The following is a 24,698-nucleotide window of genomic DNA, read 5'->3' on the forward strand; positions in this document are numbered from 1 at the left end:
GGGCTGGGGGCGTGGGGGGGTCTGCGGGGACGCGCCAAGTGCCGCAGCTCCAGGGCACGCGGCCCGCACGAGCAGCCCCCGTACGCCGGACCGCGGCGCGCGCCCACGCGTGTCCGTGCACCGTCCCGCACGCGCCGGCCGGCCAGCACCCGTCCCCTCCGGCCTCTCCTTGCCCGCTTCAAAGATGGCGGCGACGGCGCCCCGCCCCCGCCAGGGAGCCCGGAAGCGGACGCGGGTCCGCGCCGAATCGCTTCCCCCGGGCGGCGGGACACCGGCACCGGCAGCGCCGCATGAGCAAGGCCTGGCGGCGCGGCAGGATGGAGGGCGGCGAGCACGGTGAGGGGGCCGGGGGCCGGGGGGGGGCGCTCGCAGCCGCGGCCCCGCCGGTGGCCGCCCGCTGGGGCTGCGCCCGGTGGCGGGAGGCCGGGCTGACGGCTGCGGGCCCCCCCGCAGGGGAAGAGGCCGAAGCGGGCGGCGGGCACGGCTCCCACAAGAAGAAGCACAAGAAGCACAAGAAGAAGCACAAGAAGAAGCACCACCACGAGGCGGCGGGGCCGCCCCCCGAGCCCACCGCCGGGCTGCGCAAGCCCCAGCTCAAGCTCAAGATCAAGCTCGGGGGGCAGATCCTGGGCACCAAGAGGTGAGCGGGGCCGCGGGGGGCTCGGCCGGTGTCTCCCCCCGCCCCACAGGCCTCGCTCGGCTGCCCGGCCCCGCATTCCGCCCCGGCGGGGGCCCGAGGCACCCGGCCCTGCCCACCGCCGTGCTTTCCCCACAGCGTGCCGACCTTCACGGTGGTCCCCGAGGCACCGCGCTCGCCCTCCCCGCTGATGGTGGCGGATGAGGAAGAGGAGCCCACGGAGGGGGTGCCCATCGAGCAGTACCGGGCCTGGCTGGGTGAGCTCTGGGGGGGTTGGCTGCCGGGGGGCCTCGGAGGGCTGCAGTGGGACACGGGGCCTGTGGGGATGCTCCAGCCCTTCCGAGGGGGGCTGTGGGTGCATCCATGCCCACGGCACTGCAGCAGAGCTGGGCAGGGATGGGGCCTGCAGGCTGGCCCCGGGGTTGCATGGGTCACCCTGTCATGGCTCTGGCAACAGCGTGACCCCGGGATGGGGCAACAGACACATGCATACACACGGTGACTTGTCTCCCTGCCACTGCCTGGTCCAGATGAGGACAGCAATCTGGACCCGTCGCCCCTGCCAGACCTGGACTCAGAGAATTGCTTTCCCAGCCGTGAGGATGATGATGAAGAAGAGGAGCGCTGGCTTGATGCCCTTGAAAAGGGCGAGCTGGACGATAATGGGGAGCTCAAGAAGGAGGTGGACGAGTCACTACTGACAGCGCGACAGGTGAGAGGGGAGTGAAAGCGGCCACGGAGCTGCCTGGGGCTGGGCTGAGGGGCACAGCCGGGGCCGGGAGCCCCAACGCTGAGCCAGTTCTGCTGCCTGCTGTGATGCTGTGGGGGTCCCAGAGCTGGTGGTGGGCTTGCTGGGAGCCCTTGGAGGGGCAGGGAGGGCCCTGGCCGAAGCTGTAGCTGTGTCCTCCCGTGCCCCCCACAGAAAGCCCTCCTGCACAAGCAGCAGAGCCAGCCACTGCTGGAGCTGCCCATGGGCTACAAGGCAAAGGAGCTGACAGAGGAGATGCTGGTGAAGCGAGAGGAGAGGGCCCGCAAGCGGCGCCTGCAGGCGGCCAAGAAGGCAGAGGAGAACAAGAACCAGACCATCGAGCGCCTGACTAAGACCAACAAGGCCAAGGTGAAGACGCTGCGGGAGCGCAGGGCCAAGCAGGCCTCCTGCCCCGTCGTTCACTACTGCAATGCCACCGACCGCATCACCGTCTCCTTCCCGGCAGGCATGGCCCTGCCACTGCTGCCCACCCCGGCCCCCACTGTGCCCACACCTGTCCTCTGCGGCGTTGCTGGCTGCTCCAACCACAAGCGCTATGCCTGCTCCCGCACTGGCCTGCCGCTCTGCAGCCTGGCCTGCTACAGGAGGAATCTTCAGCTGCAGGAGGCAGTGGCCTAGGGGCCGGGGGCAAGGGGGGGGCAGCAGCCCCCCCGCCATGGACAGAGGGGGCCGGGGCTGTGAGGTGGCCCCGGAGGTGACTGTGGGGGTCCTGGGAGGCAGGGGTATCCCAGGTGGGGCTGGTCCCGGGGCGGGTCCCTTGGTGGCACCGCCACCCGGTGCTGCAGGGTTTATTAAAGGTGGTTGGTGTCGGAGCCGTGTGTGTCCGTGTCCACGGGGTGCGTTATGGTACGGCCCGGGTACCCCCCTCGGGTGCGTTATGGTACGGCCCGGGGACCCCCTCGGGTGCGTTATGGTACGGCCCGCCGATCCCGGGGGCGGGGTACCGGGAAGCGTCCATTGGCTGGGGCCCTGTCCGGCAGCGAGCGACAGCACCGGTTGGTTGGTCGTTCCGCCAATCGCGCGCCCTGCCGGTGTCTGTGCCGCCCGTTGGCCGCGCTTGGCTCAAGTTCCGCCCCGGGGGCCAGAAGGGGCTGCCCCCGGCCGTGGGGCGCTGGGCGAGGTCGCCGTTGGTCAGCGCCCCCGTCAGTCACGGCGGGCGGGGCGGGGCTCCGTCTCCGGTTGGCGGCGGCGGCCGCCAATCGGGGCTGGGCGGGGCTCGGTCCCTTTGTCTCTGTTGTTGGGCGTGAGGCGCGGGCAGACGGCGCCCGATTGGCGGAGGCAGGGCGGCGGCGGAGGCGGCGATTGGCCGGCGGCGGCGAGGCGGTGTCGGATTGGGCGTCGGGGGGGCGGGATCCTCGGCCCGGGCGTGATGGCGGCGGCGGAGGCTGCGGCCCGGGCGGCGGCGGCGGGCCGGGCGGCCGGGATGGGGGCGGCGGCGGCGGCGGCGGCGGTGGGGCAGCGGCTGCTGCTGCGGGAGGCGGGGGCCAGGGCCGGGGCCGGGGCGGCCGAGCGGGCGGAGCCGGCGCGGGGCCGCGGCGGGCTGTAGGCGGCGCCATGGAGCGGCCCGGGAGCGGCGGCGCCGAGGGGGCCTGGGCCGCGCTGCTGGGCCGGCAGCACCAGCAGGTACGGGCGGGCACTGGGGCGCGGCGGCGGGCTGGGGCGCGGCGGCAGGCTGGGACGGGCCCCCCTTCCCGGGGCCGGTGTGACGGTGTGGCTGTGCCCGCAGGCCCGGGAGTACTGCCCGGGGGTGAACAACCAGCCCTACGTGTGCGAGACGGGGCACTGCTGCGGGGAGACCGGCTGCTGCACCTACTACTACGAGCTGTGGTGTGAGTGCGGGCGGGGGCCGCGGCCCCGGGGGCGCCCTGGGCTCAGACCAAGGGCTCGAGGGGAGGGTGACCCCGCTCTGCTCCCCGCAGGGTTCTGGCTCCTCTGGACCATCCTCATCCTCTTCAGCTGCTGCTGTGCCTACCGGCACCGCCGGGCCAAGCTGCGCCTGCAGCAGCAGCAGCGGCAGCGGGAGATCAACCTCATCGCCTACCACGGTGCCTGCAACTACCCCGCCTCCATGATGGACCTCAGTGAGTGAGGGGCCCAGCCCCTGCGTCCATCCGTCTGTCCCCTGACAACCTCCTGTCCAACCATCCATACCCCCAGCACTGTGTCTGTCCATCTGTGTGTTCCCCAGCCCTGTGCGTTTATCCATCCGTCCCCCACCAGCCCTGTGTGTCCATCCACCGATCCGTCTGTCCCCCACAAGCCCCATGTATCCATCTGTTCATCCCCTCCCAGTCCCATGTGTCTGTCTGTCTGTCCCTCACCAGCCCCCTATGTATCCTTGCATCCCACCCAACGCCCTGCATCTGTCTGTCCCCCCCGACCCCTGCATCCTCGCAGCTCCGCAGCCCCCTTGCTCTGCCTCGGGGCCCTGTGCTGGGCTGGGCACTCCAGATCCTCCACCTCTGGGGACGGGCCCGGTGGCAGTCTGGCTCCTGGGGGGCTCTGACCTGTACTCCCCCTCTCCCCGCAGGGATGCTGGCTTCCTTCAAGCTGCCTGCCTACGAGGAGGTGGCCCACCGCCCCAGCACACCGCCGCCGCCATACAGCGCCATCCTGGCCCAGCTGAGCGGGCCCCGCAGCCGCCTGGGCTCCAGCAGCCTCACCCTCTCTCCCAGCTCAGAGAACTACACCAGCTGCTCCTGCGAGTCGAGCTGCGCCACATCTCCCAGCAGCACCTCGCTCTCGGTGCAGGTGACGGACGAGACAGAGCGCAGCCAGGCCAGCACGCCCAGCGAGGAGGGCGGCACCAGCAGCACTGGCACCGGCGCCAGCTGGGAGCAGCCCGCTGAGGAAGCGCCAGCCCGCAGGGCCCCGCACAAGCACACCCTCTTCTCCTCCACCATGGACTTCTTTGAGGCTGACTGTCACCCCTGCTCCGACATCGAGGAGGGTGAGGAGGAGGAGGGCGGCACAGCTCGGGAGGAAGGTGGCAGCAGCGGCGAGCATTTCCGGCACCGGCGCCTGACAGGGGACTCGGGCATCGAGGTGGGGCGCTGCCAGGAGGAGGAGGAGGGTGAGGGTGAGGGCACCCACCTCCTGGGCAAGGCCAGCCCCACACCCTCGCCCCGGTGCGGGCTGCCGAGCCAGGGGAGCGGTGAGGGGCCCAGCTCGCCTGCCCTGCCTGTCTGAGCCTGTGCCCACTGGCCAAGCCCTGCCCTCCCCGCTGCCTGCTAGCTTGCCTGGCCCCGTCCTGCTGCCTGCTCCCCCTGCCCATCCCTGGGGTGGGGGCAGGTGGCTGTGCCTCGGGCCCCACCCGCCATCCCTGCCTGTTCTGCCTCCAGCCCTGCCTTGGAGTGGCCAGGGGGGTGCAGTGGGTGCGACCCCCCCGCTCAGAGGGCACCTGCTGCGGGGCAGAGCAGGATCAGCAGTGGTTCAGCCGGGGCTGCCCCCTCCCTTGTGCTCCCAGTGCTGCCTTGTGGCCCGGGCATGGCCCCCTACTCCACATGCCCACTGCCAGGGGGCTCAGGGCAGCGTCCCCGGGGCCTGGACTCTGGCTGCAGAGCCCCCGAGGCCCCTCACCCTGACTGACACCCCCCCACGCCCCGTTGTGTCCAGTACCTCATGTGGTGTGGCTGGGCCCTGGGGCAGCCCTGCTCTCGCTGTGGTCCTGCCGGAGCCCCCTCCCCTCCGAACTTGCTTCCAGGGGCCGCAGCTGCCAGGGTCCCGTGCCTGCCCCAGCCCATCCCCCCCACCCTGTGCTGCTGGTGTCGCTGCCCGTGGGGGGGCCCCATCTCTGCCGCGGGATGGGCAGTTCACGTAGCGTTCTCTCACCATTAAAGAGATGTGGAAGTATGGCAGCCCTGCGCCTGCTAGGGGGCACAGGGGGGGCACTGGGGCCGAGCCGGGCCTCCCCAGCTTCACAGGGAGGGCAGGGAGACCCCTGACACTGCGAGGGGATGAAGCGGGTGGCTGGGGCAGGACAGAACTGTGACACACACCCCACCCCCTCAACACAGGCAGTGACAGGCCATGGTGGCGGAGGTTTATTGGAGGTGAGGCAGTGGGGTCTGGCACAGTGGCCCTCCACATGCCTCCACCCGCACCTGAGAAAAAACAGGCAGGGCCAGCAGCTGTCTGCACCTCGGCCAGCTGTGGCAGCTGCTGATGGGCCTAGTAGTCTTCAGCCATTGCCAGCACAACCAGTGCGGACCAGCCAGCAAAAGGGTGGCAGCCCTGCCCGCGCCCAGTGCTGTCACTGTAGTGCTCCCAGAGGAAGCCGCTCTCAGCGTGCTGCCGGTACAGGTTGGCCACCAGGTTGTGGCGCAGCTCACGGTACAGCTCTGCTGCCTGCTCCCGCTGCGGCCCCTCAGTGTTGGCATAGCTGTGCAGTGCCTGCAGTGCCAGGTAGTTGATGTTGACCCAAATGGAGCCGCGCCAGTATGGGGGATCGTGCTGGGTGTTGCGCTGCATGTAGAGCGGGCTGTCACGGGCCAGTGAGCGCAGCCCAAAGGGCGTCCAGAGCTGCTGCTCACTACGCATGGCAGCCAGCACAGCGGGCAGCCGTGGTGAGTCAGGGCGCAGCAGCTGCAGCAGCAGTGGGAAGAGGCTAACATAGCCCAGGGCTCCCACGAAGCGGAGCCGTGGGGCCTCCCGCACCTCCCGCACCAGCTGTGGGGCTGCGGGGGGTTGACCTGGAGCCGGGGGGGCTGGGGATTGCCAGCGCAGCCCCACAGCTGTGCTGTGGTTGCCATAATCAGCAAAGGCGCCCAGTTCTCGGGCCCAGTGCAGCTGCTCCAGCAGCCCGTTGTCACTCAGTGCCTGCTCCATTACCCGGTAGGGCCCGGCCGGCTCCCCCAGCCGCTCGGCCACCTCCGCCAGCACGCGGGAGGCCAGCGCCATCCAGCAGCGCAGGTCCAGATGCCGCTCCTCAGGCGAGGGGTGGGAGGCACGGGGATAGTCATCCAGCCCCGAGGCCAGTGTCTTGGGGTTGAGGAAGCGCTCGGGCTGGGTGTCACGGCCACGCCAGCGGAAGGTGAGGGGCAGGGGCCCAGCCTGCGTCTGGTTGTACCAGTTGTACCAGGCGTGCAGGCGGGGGAAGAGGCGGCGCAGGTAGGGCAGGGGGGCGTCGGGCAGCAGCCGCTGCAGCGCCAGCAGTAATGTTGGGGGGTTGGCCGTCTCGCTGTGCTGCAGGAGGAACTCGGGGGGCACCTTGGCTCGTGCCTCCTCCCCCAGAATCTGCTCCCGGGGTATCCATCCCTCGGCGTTCATCAGGTCCAGCCAGTGAGCAATCACCTCCCGGCTCAGCACTGGGTCCCAGCGTGCCAGCAGCAGCTGGTGGAAGCCCTCATCCCAGAGGAAGCCGCGGGGGAAGAAAGAGCGGGAGGGGACGGCAGTGAAGAGAACGGCCTCAGGGGCGGCAATGGGTCGCTCCTGCAGGGGGGACTGCACCAGCGAGCGCCCGTGGAAGTAGCCCATCCCTCCCAGGAGATCGCTGAGAGCAGCCTGGGCAAAGCGCTGCTGCGGTAGGGGGAAGCCCTTACGGCCCAGCCCGAAGGTCTCCTCAAAGCGCTGCTCGAAGGCAGCCACATGCTGCGAGAGTGCCACCGACAGCGCGCCCCCTGCCAGCCGGCCGGGCCGGCCCACCACGCTGCCTGACTCGAAGGTCACCTCCACGATGCCCGGCGGCTCCAGCGTCACCTGGTGCAGCAGCAGCTGTCCCTCACGTGGGTGTTCCCCTGGCAGCCCCTGAAAGGTGTCGACGGCGAAGAAGCGGCGGCGGGGCCCCCCCGGTGGGGTGAAGACGAAGCGGTTGCTAAGGCTACTCCGCACTACCTCAGTCAGGCGGTGCAGCCCTGGGCTTGCTGCCTCCAGGTAGTTGTAGCTGTGAAGAAGCAGAGAGATGGCATCAGGGGACAGGACAGGGGACAGCAGCAAGGAGGGGGGCTGCCACGGCAAAGCACCCACCTGGCGTATTTGGGGTCCTCCCTGCTCTCAGTAGTGGGACGGAGGAAGGTGAGGGTGAAGCTCCCCAGCTCCTCCGCTGTCCCTGTCACAACAGCCAGCCGTGTCCTGTTCTCCAGGTGTGGCTTCAGTGTCCCCTGCCCGTCTGTGGCGACGTAGAAGAAGAGGGAGAGGAGCGGGACTGGGCTGCCCACACCCTGCGGAGGAAGAGGAAGGGGGGAAACACAAAGAAGGGGGCTGCCCGGCGCTCCGGCTGTTCTCCCGGCAGACGCAGCCCCATCCTCACCTCCATCCGTGCAGTGATGCGCCAACTCCAATCCCCTCCGTGCTCCCCTCCCAGTCGTTTAACGAATTCGGTTTTTAAGAACAAGCCTTTGTCTCGAATCTCCTGCACCCCGAAATTCACCCCGTCGTGCATCAACCAGCCATATCGCGACAGACCGTCACTCTGCTCGCAGGTGTGGCGTAAGCTGCCTCCCCCCTCGCCTTGCTGAAGCCACATCAGCCCTGAGGGCACCGGGGGGGCGGTTCAGTCTCGGTTCTCCGGGCGGGAGCAGGGGCAGGCCGAGCCCCGGGGCAGGGCAAGCCCTGCCCCGGGGCTCGGCCTGCCCCGCTCCCGCCGCTGTCTCTCACCGGTAACGAGAGCTCGTGGGCTACGTGTCTTCATCCCGAAGTAGACGTGAGGCCGGTAAGTCCCCCAGAAGCGGTGGGGCGAGGCGAGAGGCCCGGTAGAATCGGGGGGGAGCGCGGGGGGCGCAGGGTGGGGGGTAACGAGGCGGGCGGCCGCTCTCCACCGGTTCCATTCGGTCGCCACCGCCGCCACGCCCAGCGCCACGGCCGCCGCCGCCGCCGCTATCACCAGCGCCGTCCGGCCCCGGCCCGGTCCCCGCTGTTGTTCCCGACGGGTCCCGCGGTCCCGGGCCCGTTCCCGAGCTCCTTCCCCGCCGCGCCGCCGCCGCTCGCCCGCCATGGCCCGGCCGCGCCGCTTGCGTCATCACGGCGCGACGCAGGGAGAGCGGCGCCGTGCGGAGGGGCGGCCGCCGCGCAGCGCCCCCTCGTGGCCCGGCGGGAAAGCGGCGGGATCAGTCCGCTCCTCCCACAGCCGGCCCCGAGGGGACGAGGACACCACCTCCACCCCCACACAGGCTGGACTCGGCACGTCCTCGAAAGCTGCTTTATTGTGTCTCTTGCTCGGCCCCACAGGCGGGTGGGGGTCCCGAGTACAAGGCTGGGGGAGAGGGGGGGGCTGCCCCTGCCCCTGGCCCCACCCCCTCTCCCCCCCAGCCCGCTGCGGGGGCCAATGGCCACCAGCGCTCGGTCACTGCTTCACCTGTCCCCCGTCGCCCTCGCTCACAAAGCGCTTGCGGCCCCTGCAGAGGAAGATGAGGATGAGGAGGAGGAGGAAGACGAAGGGGGGGGACCCCCCCGGCACCCCCCCCCCCAGTACCTGGTGGGGCAGGCATCCCGCAGCGCCCTGGTGATGATGCCGTGGTCGAAGCAGAGCTCCACCAGCCGCTCCAGGAGCCCGTGGGCCAGTGGCACATCCAGGCTGATGTCCCCCAGCTCCTTGTACACCCGCTGGAAGCCCTGGGGGACCAGGGGGACACAGGGCACAGTGTCAGCCCCAGGGGTGGGCTGCCCACAGCCCCCTGCCATGCACCCCACGCTCACCCGGTTCATCTGGTCCAGTGTCACCAGCCCCGTCTCCCACAGCACCTTCAGCAGCGTCACCATCATGGCCACGGGCCCCTCGCCAGAGCCCTCCAGCACCATCACCACTGCCTGTGGGTGGCAGGCATCAGCGGGGCTGTGGGGGCCCCCCCGCACCATTGGGACCCCCAGCCCTCACCTCGTACACCAGCTCGTGGTGGAAGTGGGGGACCTCCAGCTCCCGCAGGCAGTGCTCGGCCTCTGACACCTCCCCGGAGAGCAGGTACTCCCGCAGCAGCAGGTTCATCTGGGGACAGAGGCAGTTGCGGGGCACCGGGATGGTGGGGGGTGTGCAGGGATGGCAGGGGGGCACGAGAACAGTGGGGGGGACATGAGGATGGTGGGAGGATGGGATGGGGGGACACGGAGATTGTGGGGCCACAGGGACAGTGGGGGGACATGGGGACAGCAGACAGTACGGTGGGCGCATGGGGACAGTGGGGGGACACAAGGATGGCGGAGGGGCACTGGGATGGGGGTGAGAGGGGGACATGGGAATGGCAGGGGGACAGTATGATGGGGACGTAGGGGGACATGGAGATGGCAGGGAGGCAGCACATCAGGGACCCAAGGGTGGCACAGGGGAAAGCATGGGGATGCAGCCAGGGTATGGCTGAGGGCACTCCTGATGCGAGGAGGGCGCAGGGACAGCCAGGCGTCACCACTGCACCGGGTGGGCACATGTCTTGTGGGGGACATGCCCAGGGGGACATGACAGCCAGGACACACCCCGGGGGCTGCAGCCAGGGAGTAGGTGCCCATGGGGTGGGCAGGGGGTGCAGAGGGCAGGTGCTGACCTCCTTGACCAGGTGCTTGACGGGGCGCTGGCCGCCCCCCACACCCCAGACGTTGTCCAGCCGGTTGACTTCACGCTTGATGCGGAGCAGGACGGCGGCACGGTCAAGGGCGGCCCTGCGGGACAGGCGGGTGAGGGGGCGCACGGTGGGGGCAGCAGGGGCCGGGGCAGTGCTTACCTGGCATGCTCACAGTTCACGCGCCCCTTGTAGCGCTCCAGGAAGTCCAAGGGCAGTGCGTGGTCGGCCACCGCCCGGGCAATGAACTGCCCCAGCATCTGGAGACAAAGCATCAGCACTGCTGCCCACCCCCCACAGCCACCAGGTGTCCCCCGGCATGGCCATGGCACCCCCATCGTGGCTGTGTGTCCCCAGAGCATTGCCCAGCATGGCCACAGCCCCCCAGAGCACCACCCAACATGGTCATGACCCCTCCGGCATAGCTGTGTGTCCCCAGAGCAACCCCTTGCCCGGCCGTGGCCCCCCCCAGCACAGCCACATCACTCCGGAACATCCCCCAGTACAGCCATGGCCCCCTGGCACGGCCATGTTCCCCCAGAGCATCCCACAGCATGGCCACGGCCCACAGCACAGCCAGGACCCCCGGAGCATCCCCCAGCACGGCCATGTCCCCCAGAGCAGCACCCCCCCAGCCATGCCCCCTGACCCAGCCGTGCCCCTGACCCAGCGTGCCACTGCTCCCCAACCTGGGGGGCCTCGGGGGTGTCGAGGATGAGGTCGGGCAGGTCGCGCAGCATTTTGTCGAAGGCCCAGGCGATGTCCTCGGGGGCCACAGCGCGGCCCACCAGGTCAGAGAGCAGGCGGGAGGTCAGCTCACGGTGGCTGGCCTTGCCCTCCAGCGCCAGCGCCACAGCCAGCGCGGGCACTGCGTGCCGCCGGCCGCCCAGGTTCAGCCCCCGCAGCAGCTCCTGTGCCCCACATGTTACCCCGCCGGCCGCCCAAGCCCCTCCATGCCCCCCGAAGGACCCCCTTCTCCCCTGCCTCGCATTGCTCCCCCAAAGGTCCCTGCCACCACGCGGTGCCCAGCCCCTCCTCTGGGACCCCTCCCCAGCAGCGAGTGTCAGTGGCACCAGGGCACCCCTGTCCCCTCCCCCAGGGACAATGCCCAGCCCCGAGGGACCCCCTTTCTCCCTCCCCAGATCAGCCTGGGGCCCCTCCAAAGGTCCCCACCACTAAGGGACCCCTCCCCATCCCAGCCTGCCCCATAACTGAGGGACCAGGGCACCCCCATCCCCTCCTCGGGGGATCCCTCCCCAGCACTGAAGGTCCATGTCACCAGGGCACCCTCACTCCCAGGGACCCTCCCCAACCCTGAAGGACCCCCTTTCTCCCCCGACCCCGCCAGCCTGGCCCCTCCAGAGGTCACCATGACCAAGGGACGCCTCTCCCCAGGGGACCCTGCCCCTCCCTGAAGGGTCCCTATCAGCCACAGACCCCCATCCCCTCCCCACACAACCCTTCCCCACTCTGGCCTGCCCCATCCCTCAGGGTCCTTGTCACTTGGGGCCCCTGTCCCGCAAGCCCCCAGCCCCGACGCACCATGACCTCACTGGTGTCCCCGTGCTCGAAGTACTCCAGCACCATGGGCTGCACATTCTTCTCCAGCTCCCCTTCCTCCAGCTCGGGCACTACAGTAGCATAAACTGTGTCCCCCTGCGGGGACAGCATGATGCCACCCCTGCCTGCACTGCTGCCCACGGCCAGCCGACCGCGGCAGGGCTGCCCATGAGGGCAGGGGGTGGCAGGGGGCTAGAGGGAGGGTGGCAGTGCCATACCTGAGCCACTTCATCGTAGTTGGGGTCACGGGCATCAGGCTCCTGGTAGCCATAGACCAGGCCAGGGGCACCCCACACGCCCTTGCCCCCAGCACCGCCTGCACCGGGCACGCATGGGGTGAGTGGGGGCTTGGTGGTGGCAGGGCCCCCAGTGGTGCCCCCCCAGGTGGGGACTGGGGCGCTGGCAGGGAGCCCAGCTCCACAGGGGACACAAAGGGGTCCCAGCCCCATGGGGGATGCAGGAGAGGGTAGAGGGTTGATAGAGCTATGGGGGGTCCCAGCCCCATGGCAGGTACAGGAGGGGTCGTGCAGAGTCCCAGCCCCATGGGGGATGAAGGAAGGGTCCCAGCCACATGGGGGGATGCAGGAGGGGTCCCAGCCCCAGGGGGGGTACAGGAGGGGCCATGCAGGGTCCCAGCTCAACAGGGGGTGACGGAGCCACACAGGGTCCCAGCCCCACAGGGGGGATGCAGGAGGGGTCCCAGCCCCATGGGGGTCACAGGAGGGGTGGGCGCTGCCGCCCCTCACCTTTCTTGGGCAGCCCGCGGCCCTTGCCCATGCGGGACCTGCGGTCATGTGCCCGGCCCTTGGGGCTGCCAGGCTCGGTGCCGGGCTCGGTGCCCTCGGAGAGCGACTCACGGGCTGAGTCCCGGGATGAGGTGCGCCGCAGCCGCCGCTTGGCCTTGGCCTTCAGCCGAGCCTCGTGCAGCAGCTTCTCCTGGGGGGTCCAGGTGCGAGGACCCCCAGCCCCCAGCAGCTCCTCATCCCTGTCCTCCTCCTCCTCCTCCTCCGCAGCTGCCAGGCAGGGGCCCTGCACACCGTGGGCACTGTCACCGTGCACTGGGACACCATGGCACACCGGGACACCCCAAGAGACCCCTACTGTGCACCCCCCGGCCTCTCCTGGGACCGCTGCCATACACCCCCAGGCCTCCCCTGGGACCCCCACCGTGCAGCCGCCAGCCTCTTCTAGGACCCCCACAGACCCCCAGCCTCCTCCTGGGACCTCCATGGGACCCCCACCATGCATCTGTCAGCCTTTCCTTGGACCCCCATGGACTCTTGGACTCTCCTATGACCCCTATATACCCCGAGTCTCCCCCCAGGAACCCCACCGTGCACCCCTCAGCCTCCCCTGGGACCCCCACTGTGCACCCCCTAGCCTCTTCTAGGACCCCCATGGACCCCCAGCACCCCCATGGGGCCCCCACCATGCATCCGTCAGCCTTTTCCTAACACCCCCAGGGAGTCTTGGCCTCACCTGGGACCTCCATAGACCCCCAGCCTCCCCCGGGACCCCCACCATGCACCATTCAGCCTCTTCTGGCACCTCCACCGTGCACCCCCTAGCCTCTGCTAGGATTCCAATGGACCCCAGCCTCCCCTGGGACCTCCAAGGGACCCCCGCCATGCAGCCTCCAGCCTCTCCTAGGAAGCCCATGGACCTGCAGCCTCCCCTGGGACCCCTGTCATACAATGCCCAGCCTCTCCTAGGACCCCCACGGACCCCCAGCCTCCCCATGGGACCCCCACCGTGCACCCCTCAGCCTCCTCTGGCACCCCCACCGTGCACCCCCTAGCCTCTCCTAGGATGCCCACAGACTCCCTGCCTCTCCTGAGACCCCCATGGGACCCCGAGACCCCACCTGTACACCCCGCAGCCTCCCCCGGGCTCTCCTACCATGCACCCCCTGCTCTCCCCTGGGACCTCCAACCCCGCAGGGACCCCCTATCCCGCACACGTAGCCCCTGTCCCAACAGGGGCTCAGCCGGTGATAGCGGGGACGGCTCGGTGCCGCTGCCGTTACTTGCCGTGGCGAAGGGGAGGCCACGGTCGGCGGCGCCCAGCTCGGTAACGGGGACGGCCATGGCGGGGCGGCACCGGGGCCGCACCGGGACCGGGAAGGGGGTGCTCGGCTCGGCCCGACCCCGCCCCGCGGCGGAAATGACCGGGAGCGGCGGCATCATGGGAGCCGTAGTCACACCGTGGGCTCCGGTAAACCCCCCGCCCCCCGGGCCACCAGGCCAGGGGCTTGGGTTGCGGTGCAGACCCCACCCCACCGGCAAGCGGCACCGGTTAGAACACGCTGCTTACTGAGGGGGGGTCCCAGACACCCCCCCCGGGGACTCGTTGTACCGGGATGCGCTCACAGCCAGGGAACAGGGACAGACATGGGGACACCGCAGCCGTTTTATTGCCACCGATCAGACCTCGGGGTTGTTGCCGACGCATGGTAAACCCGGTACACGCCAGCGGCGAGCCCGATGTAGCCGTAACGATAGCCACTGCTGCTGGCTGCCCGTTAAGTAGGATTCGGGGACACTGCTCTGTAGCCGCGCCAGTGGCTCAGCACTGGGAGCCAACGGAGGGGGCCCCGGTGCCGCCGTTGCTGCCTCTAGGGTGTCCAGGCTGTGCAGGTTGCCCGACGTCGGCTCCGGTGGGTGGGCACCGTTGTCCAAACCTGGCCACGAAGAGGAGACAGGAGTCACAGCGGGGCAATGGAGCCTCTGTGCCCGGGATGTCAGCCCATCCTCCCGGCTGTTCCCCCACCGCATGCTCCCCAACACCAGCGCTGCCGCCTCAGTGTGGCCGAGTGTCCCCCGCCGTGACTCACAGCAGCGGCGCAGAGAGTGCCAGGGGCGGGGGGGCCATGCCAGCCACCCCCCCGGGCTGCTGCAGGAGGCAGAGGATGGCCCCATCCATCTGCTGGAAGACACGAAGGGACAGCAGGGACTGCCGGGTCTCAGGGGCCAGCCCATAGCGCTCCGAGGCTACCAGCTCCCGCACCAGCTCGAAGTCCTGCCGCAGCTGCAAGGCTCCCTGCAGGCTGGGGGACAGTGGCAGTGCTCAGCCCAGCCACCCCAGCGCTGCCCGCACCACCCCAGACCCCCCCCACACCTGCTACCTGAACTTGATCCTCTGTGCCAGGATGTGGTCCATCCAGGCCTCCAGGAAGGCGGTGGTCACCCGTGCCAGAGCGGGCGCCTGGGCATCGTGGGGCAGGAGCTGGGCGCCCTGCAGCACCTGGCCCAGCACTGCGTGGGCCGCTGCTGCCGCATATGCGCTGGGGGAGCTGGGCAGGTCTGTGGGGGGACAATGGGATGCCTGTTCAGCCCTGACGGCCGCTCCAATGGTGGCCCTGCCGGCACCGAGGCACCCGACCCACCAGCGCGGAAGCCGACCCTCCAGTGCTTCCCCAGAGGCATGGTCTGGTCGAAGATCGCTGCCGACATCCGCTTGCAGTTGGTGGAGAACATCTTCAGCACGTCCCCTGAGAAGAGCTGGGGGGGCAGAGCGGGGGCGTTCAGAGTGGCATAGCAGGTACACGGCTCCCTGCGCCTGCCCCAGCTGTGCCCAGCTGGAGTGGAACCACCAGGGTCCCTGCCGGCATGGCACAGCTCCTGGAGGTGCTGCCTGCCACAGCCGTGCCGTACCTGGATGCTGGCAGCCATGGAGCAAATCTGCTGGCAGAGCTGGAGCTCCTGGGGGGACAGTGCGGCAGGAGGCGGCTGTGGGGGGGCGTCCCCAGGCTCCAGAAAGGTCCCGGTCACCAGCACAACCAGTCTGTCTGTCTCCATCTTCAGCAGCTGGAGGGAAGAGGGGTGAGATGAATCCTGCCCAGTGGCCAGCGCCACAGCCAGCCCCCAGCCCCACAGCCCCACACCAGCCACACAGCGAGCCCCCAGTCAGTCCCACTGCCAGCTCCAAACCCATCACCAGCCACCAGCCCCACAGCCTGGCCAGACCCAGCCCCACAGCCAGCCCCCAGACCTACAGCCAGCCCCACAGCCCAGCCAGCCTTAGCCCCACACGCGGGTGCCCATCCCGGGTATACCTGCAGGTCGCCCTGAGTGATGAGCAGGAACTGCGGCAGGGCCCAGGCTGCCAGGTACCGGCAGGCTCTGCCCATCAGCCAGGAGCAGGCAGCCTGTGATGTGGCCAAGCAGCAGCCCAGCACCTGCAGGCGCAGGCAGGGTGAGCCAGGGAGGTGGCCTGGTGGGAGGTAGGGCTGGGTGGTTACAGGAGCAGTGGCCACCAGGGGAACCCTGGGGTGCCCATCCCCGTTCCCTGAGACCCCACTCACCGGGCGGGCGGGTGGGCAGGGGCTGCAGGCAACGCAGGGCGAAAGCCAGGGCTGGATAGAGCCGCTGCAGACACTGCGCTGTCCTGCTCCACACCGGCCCTGCTGCTGGCACCGGCTCCCCCAAGCACTTGTCGGACAGACCCGAGCCCAGCGCGCAGGCAAAGTCTGGGGGGAGGGCACTGGTCAGCGTCCTGTGCCACCCTCCTGCTTGCACCCCGTACCCCGCACTATGCACCCCATACCCTGCACCACACACCCTGTAATCTGCACCATGCACCCCATACCCCATACCACACACCCTGCACCATGCACCCTGTACCCTGCATGCTGTACCCCACACCCTGTTCCCTGCACCCCATACCACACACCCTGCACTCTGTACCCCACACCGTGCACCCCACACCCCATACTACACACCCTGTACCCCACACCCCTCACCATGCACCCCGCACCCCATACCTCTCTCCCAGCTCTGGAGGACGGCCCGGCAGAGCAGGCGCAGGCAGAGCCATCCCAGTTCCTCCTTGCACTCTCGGGGGACACCAGCTGCAGGAAAGGGGGCGTGAGTGCCAGTGCACCCCGTGGTGGCACCGGAGGGGTCCCAGAGGAGCTGCTCCTCACCACCCACTGCTACCCACTGCGTCGGCCCCCACTTACCCTGGGTGAGAGCGTGGCTCAGCTCCTGTGTGGCAGCCATGGCCCTGCCAGCTCCGCAATGCGGCCAACCCAGGCAGTGCCCTAGCGCGGTTCCAGCAGCCCCCCAGAACAGCTGCCGGTACTGGGCGTGCAGGGCCTCGGCTGCCGGTGCACGGGAAGCATCCAGCCACCGCACCGTCTTCCAGCCGGCAGAGCTGGGCCTGGTGGCTGTGCCCAGGCTGGCCGCTGGCAGCTTGGGGCTCTCTACTGCTGCCGCCAGCTTCTCCTGCTTGGGTCCATGGAGGACGTGGTGCCAGAGGCTGTCAGCAGAGGCCACCAGCACCCCCAGGATCTGGCCCATCAGCTCCTCGTCCTCCCGGCACAGTGCCCACAGCTCGCCAGCGAGGCCTGGCAGCTCCTCCTGCCTGGACGGTCCCGCGTCCACTACCACTGTGGCACCACACTCCAGGGGCCAAGGCACTGTGGCATCCTCCCAGCAGACGTGTTCTGCCCTGCCGCCCCCATCCCACGGCTGCAGCAGGGGCTGGAGCCGCTCAGCCACCAGCCGGCCCCGCTCAGCTGCCAGGATGCCCAGCACCCTGGCCACGGGGAAGGCATGGGAGCCATCACCGGTAGCCCTGTGGCAGCCAGTGATGCCAGCAGGCAGGCAGCCAGCAATGCCCAGCTCCAGGGCCAGGTCGCCCACCACGTGGTTGTAGATCTCCAGGCCCTGGAAGAGGTCAGAGAGCAGCGCCGAGGAAGGGGCAGTGGCGGGGGCAGCCCGTGCCAGCCCCCGCAGCCATGCCTCGGCATGGCGCTCAGCTAGCCGCACCGCATGCAGCGCCAGCAGCAGCAATGCCTGCCGCATGTGCGCCACTGACTCGTGCCTGCGCAGCAGCAGCGGCCGCAGCCATGGATCACTGCTCATCCGCCGCCGCAGCCCACTCCAGTGGCCGGCATGTGTCCGCAGCTCCTGGCAGAGCTCCCGCAGCGGCTGAGCGGCACCCAGCTCCCCCACCAGCAGCTCTGGCCGCTCCACCAGTGCCAGGAGCCGGCGGAGAAAGTCTGAGGCGGCCTTCAGCCGGCGGCTGTAGTCGCGGGCGAGGCGGAGGTGGTGGCGGTGCTGCAGCAGGGCGTGCAGGGCCGCGCCACGCTCAGCCACGCACGGGTGGACAGGGTGGTAGGAGAAGGCAGGGGTGGCAGTGGTGGTGCTGTCGCCGGGCTGGGGCCGCACGCGGCCCCGGAAGGTCTCGGTGCGGGGGTCCTCCCAGACGCAGAGGCAGCGGCGCAGCCCTGAGAAGCTCTGCTCCAGCAGGGCCAGGAGGGCCGGCGTTTCCTCCTCCTCCTCGTCCTCATCCTCGCTGCCGTAGCCACGCTCACGGGGCCGTGGGGACAGCAGGCGCCGCAGGCTGGGGCTGACACAGTTGCGCAGCATGGCCTCTGCCTTCTGCAGGGAGCGGGCCAGGCCCCCCAGGGAGCTGCTACCTGCCAGGGCAGGGACCCTCAGTGTGCGACAGCCCCTGCCTGCAGCTACCCCGGCTCTGCCCCAGCACACGGAGGGGACAGCAGCACAGCCACACTGCTCTGTAGCCGCCCCAGCCCTGCCAGTGCCAGTGCCAAGACCCCCAGCCCCTGTGGGCACCTGGGGAGCCCCCGGCCCCTACTGGCATAGGACCCGTCCCAGGGGACTGCCAGCTGGTGGAGACCCTCGCATACGTGTGACATGCTATCAACACACTAACCGTACAGCGTTGTCACCTGTCCTGCCCCCTGCAGCGCCCACCCCCCCGGGACGCAGAACCCCGTCCTGCTTCCCCTCCAGCCCACAGGGCCGTGGGTGATGGGGGGCCGAGCCTCCCATCTCCCAGGCTGGCTCCCCGGCCCGGTACAGCCCCTCACCTGTCTCGGCGGGCTCCCCGCGGGCAGCGCCATCCCCCGGGCCGGGCAGGGTGGGGCGGGCCGTCAGCAGCAGGAGAAGGAGGTTGCCCGGGCCGGCGCCACCGCTGTCACCCGCCTGCGAGGGACCGTGGGCAGGTCAGGATCCCGCCCGGTCGTGGGTGGGGCAAGCGGTGAGGGGGCGGGGCCCTGGACGCTGCCCCCGCCCCTCACCGCTGCCAACCGCGGAGCCACCCTGCCGTGGCCACGCCTCTCCAGCCAGGCCACGCCCCCTCCCCGAAGGGGCGGGGGGGGGGCGTTGCCAAGGAGACGCAGGCAGCGGCACCAGGCCCGGTGCCGCCACCACCAGGCTGGGAGCTGGAACCGGGCCCGAGGCCCAGCCATCGCCCCCGGTGAGGGAGGCTGAGCCTGGGGGTCTCCCCGTCCGTTCGGCTCCTCACCTGCGGGCAGGGCTCCCCGTCGCGACGCTCGGGGCCGCCGTCCTCCATGCTTTGCCGGCCCCGGGGGCGGCGGGAGGAAATAGGCTTAGGCCGCGTCGGCGCTAATCCGCAGGAACGGGCAGGGCTGACCCGCCGGGAGGTCAGCGCCCCAGTGCCCGGTGGAGCTGAGGTCCCGAGCAGCGGGAGGAGGCGGGGTCCGCGGCTTGAGGGGAGGCGGGTACGGCGGGAGGGGACGCGGAGCTCCGAGCCCCCTCTGTACGGGCCTTGCGGGCCGCCGTCCTGCCCTCACCCAACATGGCGGCTGGGCAGCCTCAGCTGGCGCCGTGCCCCGCTTCCGGCCCGCGCCGTGCCCTACGTCCGGCGGCGGCGGCTCGGAGCGATGCGGGCGGCGGGCGGGCTGCGGGACCCGGCCGGGCCGGGCCTGGGCGCCTCCCGGTTCGGGGCTGCCGCCGCCGCCTGCCCCTGGGGCTGCGTGCTCGGCCCCGGCGGCTGGAGCGGCGGTACGGGGCGCGGGGGCCGGGCGGAGCGGGGCCGGGGGGATCCCGGGGGGGTCCCGGGGCGGCGGGAGCCGCGCTCTGAGCCGGGCCGCCGGGGCCGGGCGGGGCGGGGGCGGTGTGGCGGAAGGAGGGGCTCGCTCCCGCCCCCCCCGCCGCCCGGTCTCGGTTTCCTTTCCGACGGCTGAGGGCCGGCTCTGCTCCCCGCAGCGCCCGTCTGCCCCAGGCACTGCCAGCCCGGCGCCGCCGAGGCCGAGCGTGGCCGCCGGCAGGTACGGGGGGACCGGGGATGGGCGGGGACCGGGGCCGGGAGCCCCGCGGGAGGCAGCGCCGCCTCCCCCGGCCCGGCCCCCTCTCCAGCTCCCGGTGCCGCCGCAGGCCGCCTCCCGCTCGGCACACTGCAGCGCGATGGGGGAAGCCTCAGGGGCCCGGGACGCCTTCGGCCGCGGTGAGTCGGGAGGGCCTGCCAGCTGGGGGCTGCCGGGGGTCCCGGTGCTCGGGAGCTGCTGCTGACAGCCCTGGCTCTTCCTGCGCAGGCCCGGGCTTCTGGTACTGCCCTGGCCGGCTGGAGGTGTCCAGTGAGGAGGATGAAGAGGTGGAGGGGTTGATCTGCTTTGGCCAGCCCTGGGACATCTCTAGCGAGGACAGCGACCCCACCTACAACTTCTGTGGGTTCAGGAAATCCTTCCTGTGCAAGGAGGATCTGCCTGCTCGGCCCCCTCAGAGCGCTGTTGAGATGAAGATGCACAGGCTGCCTGCACCCTGGGGGCACCAGGTTACTGCCGAGGTGAGGGGCAGCCTCCCTGCCTGCGAGCTGCCTGTCTGCTGCCCATTTCAGCTCCCCACAGTGGCCTCACCTCAGACGTGTTGTGTCCTCCAGCCCCTTTTGTGCTCCCACCTCGCCAGGGGCCCAGAGAGAGGGGTCGCAGTGCAGCTGTCAGTGCACCTGGGGCTGTCCCACTCTCCTGGCTGTGGCACAGTGCCGGGCACTCACGGCTTACCGTGTCACTCCCCCAGGAAGCAGAGAAGAACGCACAGGAGCTGGTGGCGGAGGAAGAGCGGATGAAGAGAAAGGCAGAAAAGAAGAAGCTGAAGAAGAAGGTGGGTGCACCCCACAGGGAGTTTGCCCTGCCAGCCTGCAGTGTGCAGGCAGCTGCCTGCATTTCCCTTCCTCCTGAGCCTTGCTGTTGCCTCAGGTGGGGAAACGTGTCTCGGGGGCAGCCGGAGCTTGCTCCCACCCCACCAGCAGCACCACAATGAGCTGTGGCATGGGACCGGGTGTGGGTCTGTGGTGCTCTGTCTGGTGCCTGCTCACAGCTTACTTTCTTCACTTTCCAGAAACAGAAAGATCGGAAGAAACAAGAGAAGCTGGGACAAGAGCTGAAAAGCGAGCGGGAGGCCGAGTCGGTGAGTGACTGCACCAGCCTCTCACCCCAGCTGCTGCCTGGCCATGGGTGCTGTGGCAGCCTGGCCGTGCCACCTTCAGGCGTCCTGTAGGTCTCTGAAGGTGGGACACTGTGGGAAGAGAGGCAGGCAGGCTGCTGTCTTGCATCAGCCACAGTTACCGTCTCACTCCTGCATTCTCCTTCCAGAGCACCTCATCCCTGAGCAGTGCTGCCGGTGCTGAGTACCCCCAAAAGACCAATGCTGAAGAGGGGAAGGCCAGGCCCGGTCCCAGCCCGTCCCCACACCTCGGGGGCAGTGCAGCCTCCTCAGGAGAGGAGGCAGGAGGCCAGGGAGCCAGGGCAGAGGAGGTGGAGGTGAGCGCTCCTGGTGCAAGCACCAGACCAGTGTGAGGTCTGCTCTGTGGATGGGTCTGGAGCTCTGCCCGCCTTGCCCACCCTGCTTCTTCCAGGATGAGCTGGATTTGAGCTGCACCTTCGTCTTCAAAGCCCGGCAGAAAGCAGGCATGAAGCTGCCAGTGCCTGGGAAGGAGAAGCCGGCCAGGACAGTTGATGCAGAGTCAGGCAGGAGGGCACTGGGGAAGGTGATTTGGAGCCCGTGGGGCCCTTGCTGCCCTCCCTGCCAGCCCCACAGGCACCCGCACCCTTGCTGCCCTCCCTGCCTGCCCCACAGGCACGCAAGCCCTCACTGTCCTCCCTGCCTGCCCCACGGGCACCCAAGCCTGCCCCCCGGGACGTGAGCATGGTGGAACAGAGCTTGATTCTCGCAGGTCTGTGCCTTGGGCCCCCCGGACAGCGAGGGAAGGGGGTGGGTACACGGAGGCTCTGCTTCCCGGCTCCATGGGTGGGTTTGTGCCGGGGCTCCTCACCAGCACAGCTCTTTGCAGGCTAGCATGGCTCTAGGCTGTTCCCAAAGCGCATTTACATCGTGGCTGGGTGACAATGGAGCCACTGTCTCCTCTGTGGCCCTGCTCCCCTCTGCTTGCCCCTGGCAGATGCCTGTGTCCCCACTGCAGGCAGGGGCACAGCTCTGCTCCCTGGCCGGGCCTGGGGGGGTCGGCAGCAGGCAATGCTCTCCCCTCAGGCCGTGGCAATGAGGCTGCCCAGAAGGGCCAATACACAGAGGCTGTGCAGGCCTTCACGGAGGCGGTGAAGCTGAACCCCATGGAGCACCGGTGAGCTTCAGGGCTGGGGAGCAGCATTCCCTCGGGGGCAGCAGGTCCTGGGCAGCAGCGACCCCACTCTCCCCATAGGCTCTTTGGGAACCGCTCATACTGCTACGAGAAGCTTCGGTGCTACGAGGAGGCACTCAGGGATGCACTGGTGTCACTGAGGCTCCAGCCCGGCTGGCCCAAAGGCTACTTCCGCAAGGGAAAGGCACTGCGGGGACTGGAGGTATCAGGGCTGGGCAGGGGGCCAGTGGGGCTGGGCAGGGGGCTGCAAGGTGCTAGGGCTGAGTAGGGGGCCACAGGGGGCCAGTGCTGGGTGTGGGGCTGGAGGTACTGGGGTGGGAGGGCTGTAGGGGGCATCGTGGGGTGCAAGTGGACTGAAGGGGGTCTGTGGAATGCTAGGGCTGAAGAAGGCAGGGGCTGTGGGATGCCAGGGCTGTGTAGGGGCTGTGGGGCACTACCGGGGCCAGGTGGGGACCATTGGGTGCCAATGGGACTGGGCAGAGCCCTGCAGGCATGGGCTGGGGGCTGAGGCTGGCTAGGTGGGGGGCTGCTGCAGGCAGCAGGAGCTCAGCTCCTCTCCTCTGGGCCCCAGCGCTACGCCGAGGCCGCCTGCACATTCGAGGAGCTGCTGCGCCTGGACAGTGCCAACACCGATGCGGCTGCCCAGCTGGAGGCCTGCCAGGCCCTGTTGCGGGTGAGTGCCCGGCCCCAGCCCTGCCAGCCCTGGCTGCTGCCCACCGGGGCCTGACTCCCTCCTTTCCCCCCTGCAGCAGAACAGCCCCCATGGCCGGAGCAGCCCAGGGGGTCCCCCTGTGTCCCCATCCCTGCTGAAGGCTGGGGAGCTGCTGCTGCCTTCCTCTGGTAAGGGACTTCGGTGCTGGTGGCGGTTTTGCTTTGGAGCCATTGGCAGAGCTGGCAGCTGTGGGGTGCGGGGGGACCTGGACTGTGGTCTTGGGGCTGGAGGAGGTCATGGGAGGATGGTGGGGCTGGGGACTGCCCATGGTGGGTGCTGTGCTGGTCTGCAGAGCCAGCTGAACCCACCCCTGCCTCTCGGCAGGGAAGTGGGTGAACAGGAGCTGCCAGGACACAGACACAAGTGGCTTCATGACTGTTGTGAGCTCCAGGAGCCAGACAAAAGGCCAGGGCCAGGCTGCGGCCAGCAGTGAGCTGATGCTGCCTCCGACCCATCCTGCCAGGTAGGGCTGGGGCAGGCAGGGTGGGGTGGGTCCCAGAGCTGCCACGGTGCTGGGGTGTCCTCAGGCTGGTGCGTGGGATCCGGAGCTGGCTGCCAGTGATACCAGCGTGGTTTGGCAGGGACTGCTATCCCCTCTGGGTGGGGAACATCACCAGCAGGATCAGCGAGAGGGTGCTGCACAGCTTCTTCAGCCGGTGAGCATGTCTCTGTGCTGAACCCCTGTGGTGCCCATCCTGCCCCACGTCACCATCCCGGTGCCCTGCCTGCCCCACATCTGTCCTGCCCTGCATAGCCAGCCAGGTGCCAAGACCCCATCACCACTGCCCGGCCAGCCCCACACCTGCACCCATTCTCCAGCACTCCTGGCCTGGGGAGCAAACCCCGTGAGGGCGGTGGGGAGCAGTGGAGTCTCTGACCCTCCATCCTGCAGTTTTGGGGAGATCCGCTTCATCCGGATGCTGCCGGAGAGACGCTGCGCCTTCATCAACTACACACAGAAGGTGGCGGCAGAAGCGGCCTATGCGGCCATGCAGGTGAGCCTAGGGTGGGCACCAAGCCCCTGCGGCCCCCTGGCAGGGATGGCACTGCCAACTGTCCCCCCTCTCTCCTCCTTGCCCCCCCCCCCCCAGGATGTCGAGGTGGAGGGAAGCAGGCTCACACTGCAGCTCAAGCACCCCTCCCACGCCACCCCGTCCCCGCGGTGGCAACCAGGCGAGGTGGGTGCCCTCCCCAGGGGGCTTTGGTAGCTGGGGGGGTTCCTTGGCTTACAGCAGGGAAGCCAGATCCAGCACGGGGCTGTGTGCTCTGCCCCAGCCGGCGCCTAGGACTGGAGCAGTGGCTGCCTTCTGCTGGGCTGGGGGCTGGAGGGAGCCAGGAGCCGAGCCCCCCACTCCCCCCAGCGCCGTTGGCTGTGGGGGCTGAGCCGGGTCCTGCCTGTGCCCCCCCACGTGTGCCTTTTCCCTCGGCAGGCAGCGGGAGTGTCCCCCTCCTGCTGCCTCTGCGCTGGGGTCTGTGGGTGGGGGGCCCCTCCCGGCCCCTCGCGGGGCTGCCCCGGCCTGGGGGGCCATGCTGCCACCCCCACCCCGCCCCAGCCCTGCCGGGGGCCCAGGGCTTGCCTGCCTGGGGACATGGTGTCCTGCCGGAGGCTGCAGGCAGTGGGTGCCCACCCCACAGCTCGGGGCAGGGCTGTGCCCGGGGCTGCTGTGCCTCGGCTCCTTCAGGGATTTTTACCCAATCTGGGATTTGTAATAAAACTGAGAACCAGCGGTGGCAGCGGTCTGTCCTTCCCGGTCCTCGGGCTGTCCGTCCGTCCTTCCCTTCTTTCCCTCTGTCCTTCGTTCCCTGCCCTCGGGCCCTGCCGCCTTCCGCTGTCAGTGAAGCCGCGTCTTCCCCCCGCCCTCCTGGAGCTGCGGCTCCCACGGGCGGCCAGCAGGGGGCAGCCTCCGCCCACGCGGCGGCTCCGGAGCCCGGGCCCGGTGCTGGAAGGCTGCCCCCGGCACGGCACGGCCCAGTTCCCCCCGGTACGGCACGGCTTCCCCCGCCGTGCGCGGGGACATGCCCGGCCGCAGGTACCGGACACCCACCACCCGGTGCAGCAACGGTGTGGGCTCCCCTCCCCGGCACACGTTGCCCCCTCCCGGACCCCGAGCCCTCTGCACCGGCCGACCCTCCCTCCCCACGGGGCCGCGGCGGCTCCGGGCCCGGGGCGGG

At 69.7% G+C, this 24,698-nt stretch overlaps 6 protein-coding genes across 9 annotated transcripts; 3 read left to right on the forward strand and 3 right to left on the reverse strand.

Moving 5' to 3' along the window:
• The first annotated feature begins 25 nt into the window (after positions 1-25).
• Positions 26-2,218, forward strand: INO80B (INO80 complex subunit B). The gene is made up of 5 exons (XM_037389066.1): positions 26-336; positions 454-640; positions 776-894; positions 1,168-1,349; positions 1,560-2,218. The coding sequence occupies exons 1-5, from the start codon at positions 291-293 to the stop codon at positions 2,022-2,024; spliced, it is 999 nt and encodes a 332-aa protein (XP_037244963.1). The 5' UTR covers positions 26-290; the 3' UTR covers positions 2,025-2,218.
• Positions 2,219-2,894: 676 nt separating this feature from the next.
• On the forward strand, positions 2,895-5,263 carry WBP1 (WW domain binding protein 1). The gene is made up of 4 exons (XM_037389094.1): positions 2,895-3,029; positions 3,133-3,235; positions 3,326-3,487; positions 3,937-5,263. Exons 1-4 carry the CDS (start codon positions 2,961-2,963, stop codon positions 4,593-4,595), a joined length of 993 nt encoding a protein of 330 aa, XP_037244991.1. The 5' UTR covers positions 2,895-2,960; the 3' UTR covers positions 4,596-5,263.
• A 171-nt stretch (positions 5,264-5,434) lies between these two features.
• Positions 5,435-8,316, reverse strand: MOGS (mannosyl-oligosaccharide glucosidase). Its single transcript, XM_037389079.1, has 4 exons — positions 8,001-8,316; positions 7,654-7,874; positions 7,371-7,564; positions 5,435-7,287 (listed from the first exon to the last, which is right to left on the reverse strand). Exons 1-4 carry the CDS (start codon positions 8,032-8,034, stop codon positions 5,577-5,579), a joined length of 2,160 nt encoding a protein of 719 aa, XP_037244976.1. The 5' UTR covers positions 8,035-8,316; the 3' UTR covers positions 5,435-5,576.
• A 211-nt stretch (positions 8,317-8,527) lies between these two features.
• Positions 8,528-13,647, reverse strand: LOC119148648 (programmed cell death protein 4-like). The gene is made up of 11 exons (XM_037389106.1): positions 13,480-13,647; positions 12,196-12,478; positions 11,668-11,765; positions 11,432-11,545; positions 10,579-10,800; positions 10,052-10,149; positions 9,875-9,989; positions 9,217-9,324; positions 9,039-9,149; positions 8,815-8,954; positions 8,528-8,737 (listed from the first exon to the last, which is right to left on the reverse strand). The coding sequence occupies exons 1-11, from the start codon at positions 13,633-13,635 to the stop codon at positions 8,686-8,688; spliced, it is 1,497 nt and encodes a 498-aa protein (XP_037245003.1). The 5' UTR covers positions 13,636-13,647; the 3' UTR covers positions 8,528-8,685.
• Positions 13,648-13,840: 193 nt separating this feature from the next.
• CCDC142 (coiled-coil domain containing 142) lies at positions 13,841-18,834 on the reverse strand. The gene is given in 12 exon segments (XM_037389119.1): positions 13,841-14,129; positions 14,283-14,316; positions 14,318-14,495; positions 14,574-14,751; positions 14,835-14,949; positions 15,103-15,255; positions 15,504-15,661; positions 15,753-15,917; positions 16,212-16,298; positions 16,410-17,873; positions 18,288-18,402; positions 18,725-18,834. Coding segments are annotated over 12 exon segments (2,952 nt in total). The 5' UTR covers positions 18,773-18,834; the 3' UTR covers positions 13,841-13,872.
• On the forward strand, positions 18,751-24,257 carry TTC31 (tetratricopeptide repeat domain 31). 4 transcript variants are annotated; one of them, XM_037389129.1, is made up of 17 exons: positions 18,751-19,224; positions 19,429-19,490; positions 19,579-19,666; positions 19,755-20,005; positions 20,236-20,319; positions 20,557-20,625; positions 20,811-20,978; positions 21,074-21,205; positions 21,295-21,391; positions 21,706-21,796; positions 21,875-22,016; positions 22,386-22,487; positions 22,564-22,654; positions 22,851-22,989; positions 23,108-23,182; positions 23,419-23,521; positions 23,618-24,257. In XM_037389129.1, exons 1-17 carry the CDS (start codon positions 18,771-18,773, stop codon positions 23,732-23,734), a joined length of 2,265 nt encoding a protein of 754 aa, XP_037245026.1. In that variant the 5' UTR covers positions 18,751-18,770; the 3' UTR covers positions 23,735-24,257. The 4 variants fall into 4 exon arrangements, with proteins under 4 accessions (XP_037245026.1, XP_037245035.1, XP_037245040.1 ...); XM_037389138.1 differs by having other exon boundaries at positions 22,567-22,654; XM_037389143.1 differs by having other exon boundaries at positions 19,597-19,666.
• Positions 24,258-24,698: the final 441 nt, after the last annotated feature.

Source organism: Falco rusticolus, chromosome 1, assembly GCF_015220075.1.
Source record: "Falco rusticolus isolate bFalRus1 chromosome 1, bFalRus1.pri, whole genome shotgun sequence".
Classification (NCBI taxonomy): Eukaryota; Metazoa; Chordata; class Aves; order Falconiformes; family Falconidae; genus Falco; species Falco rusticolus.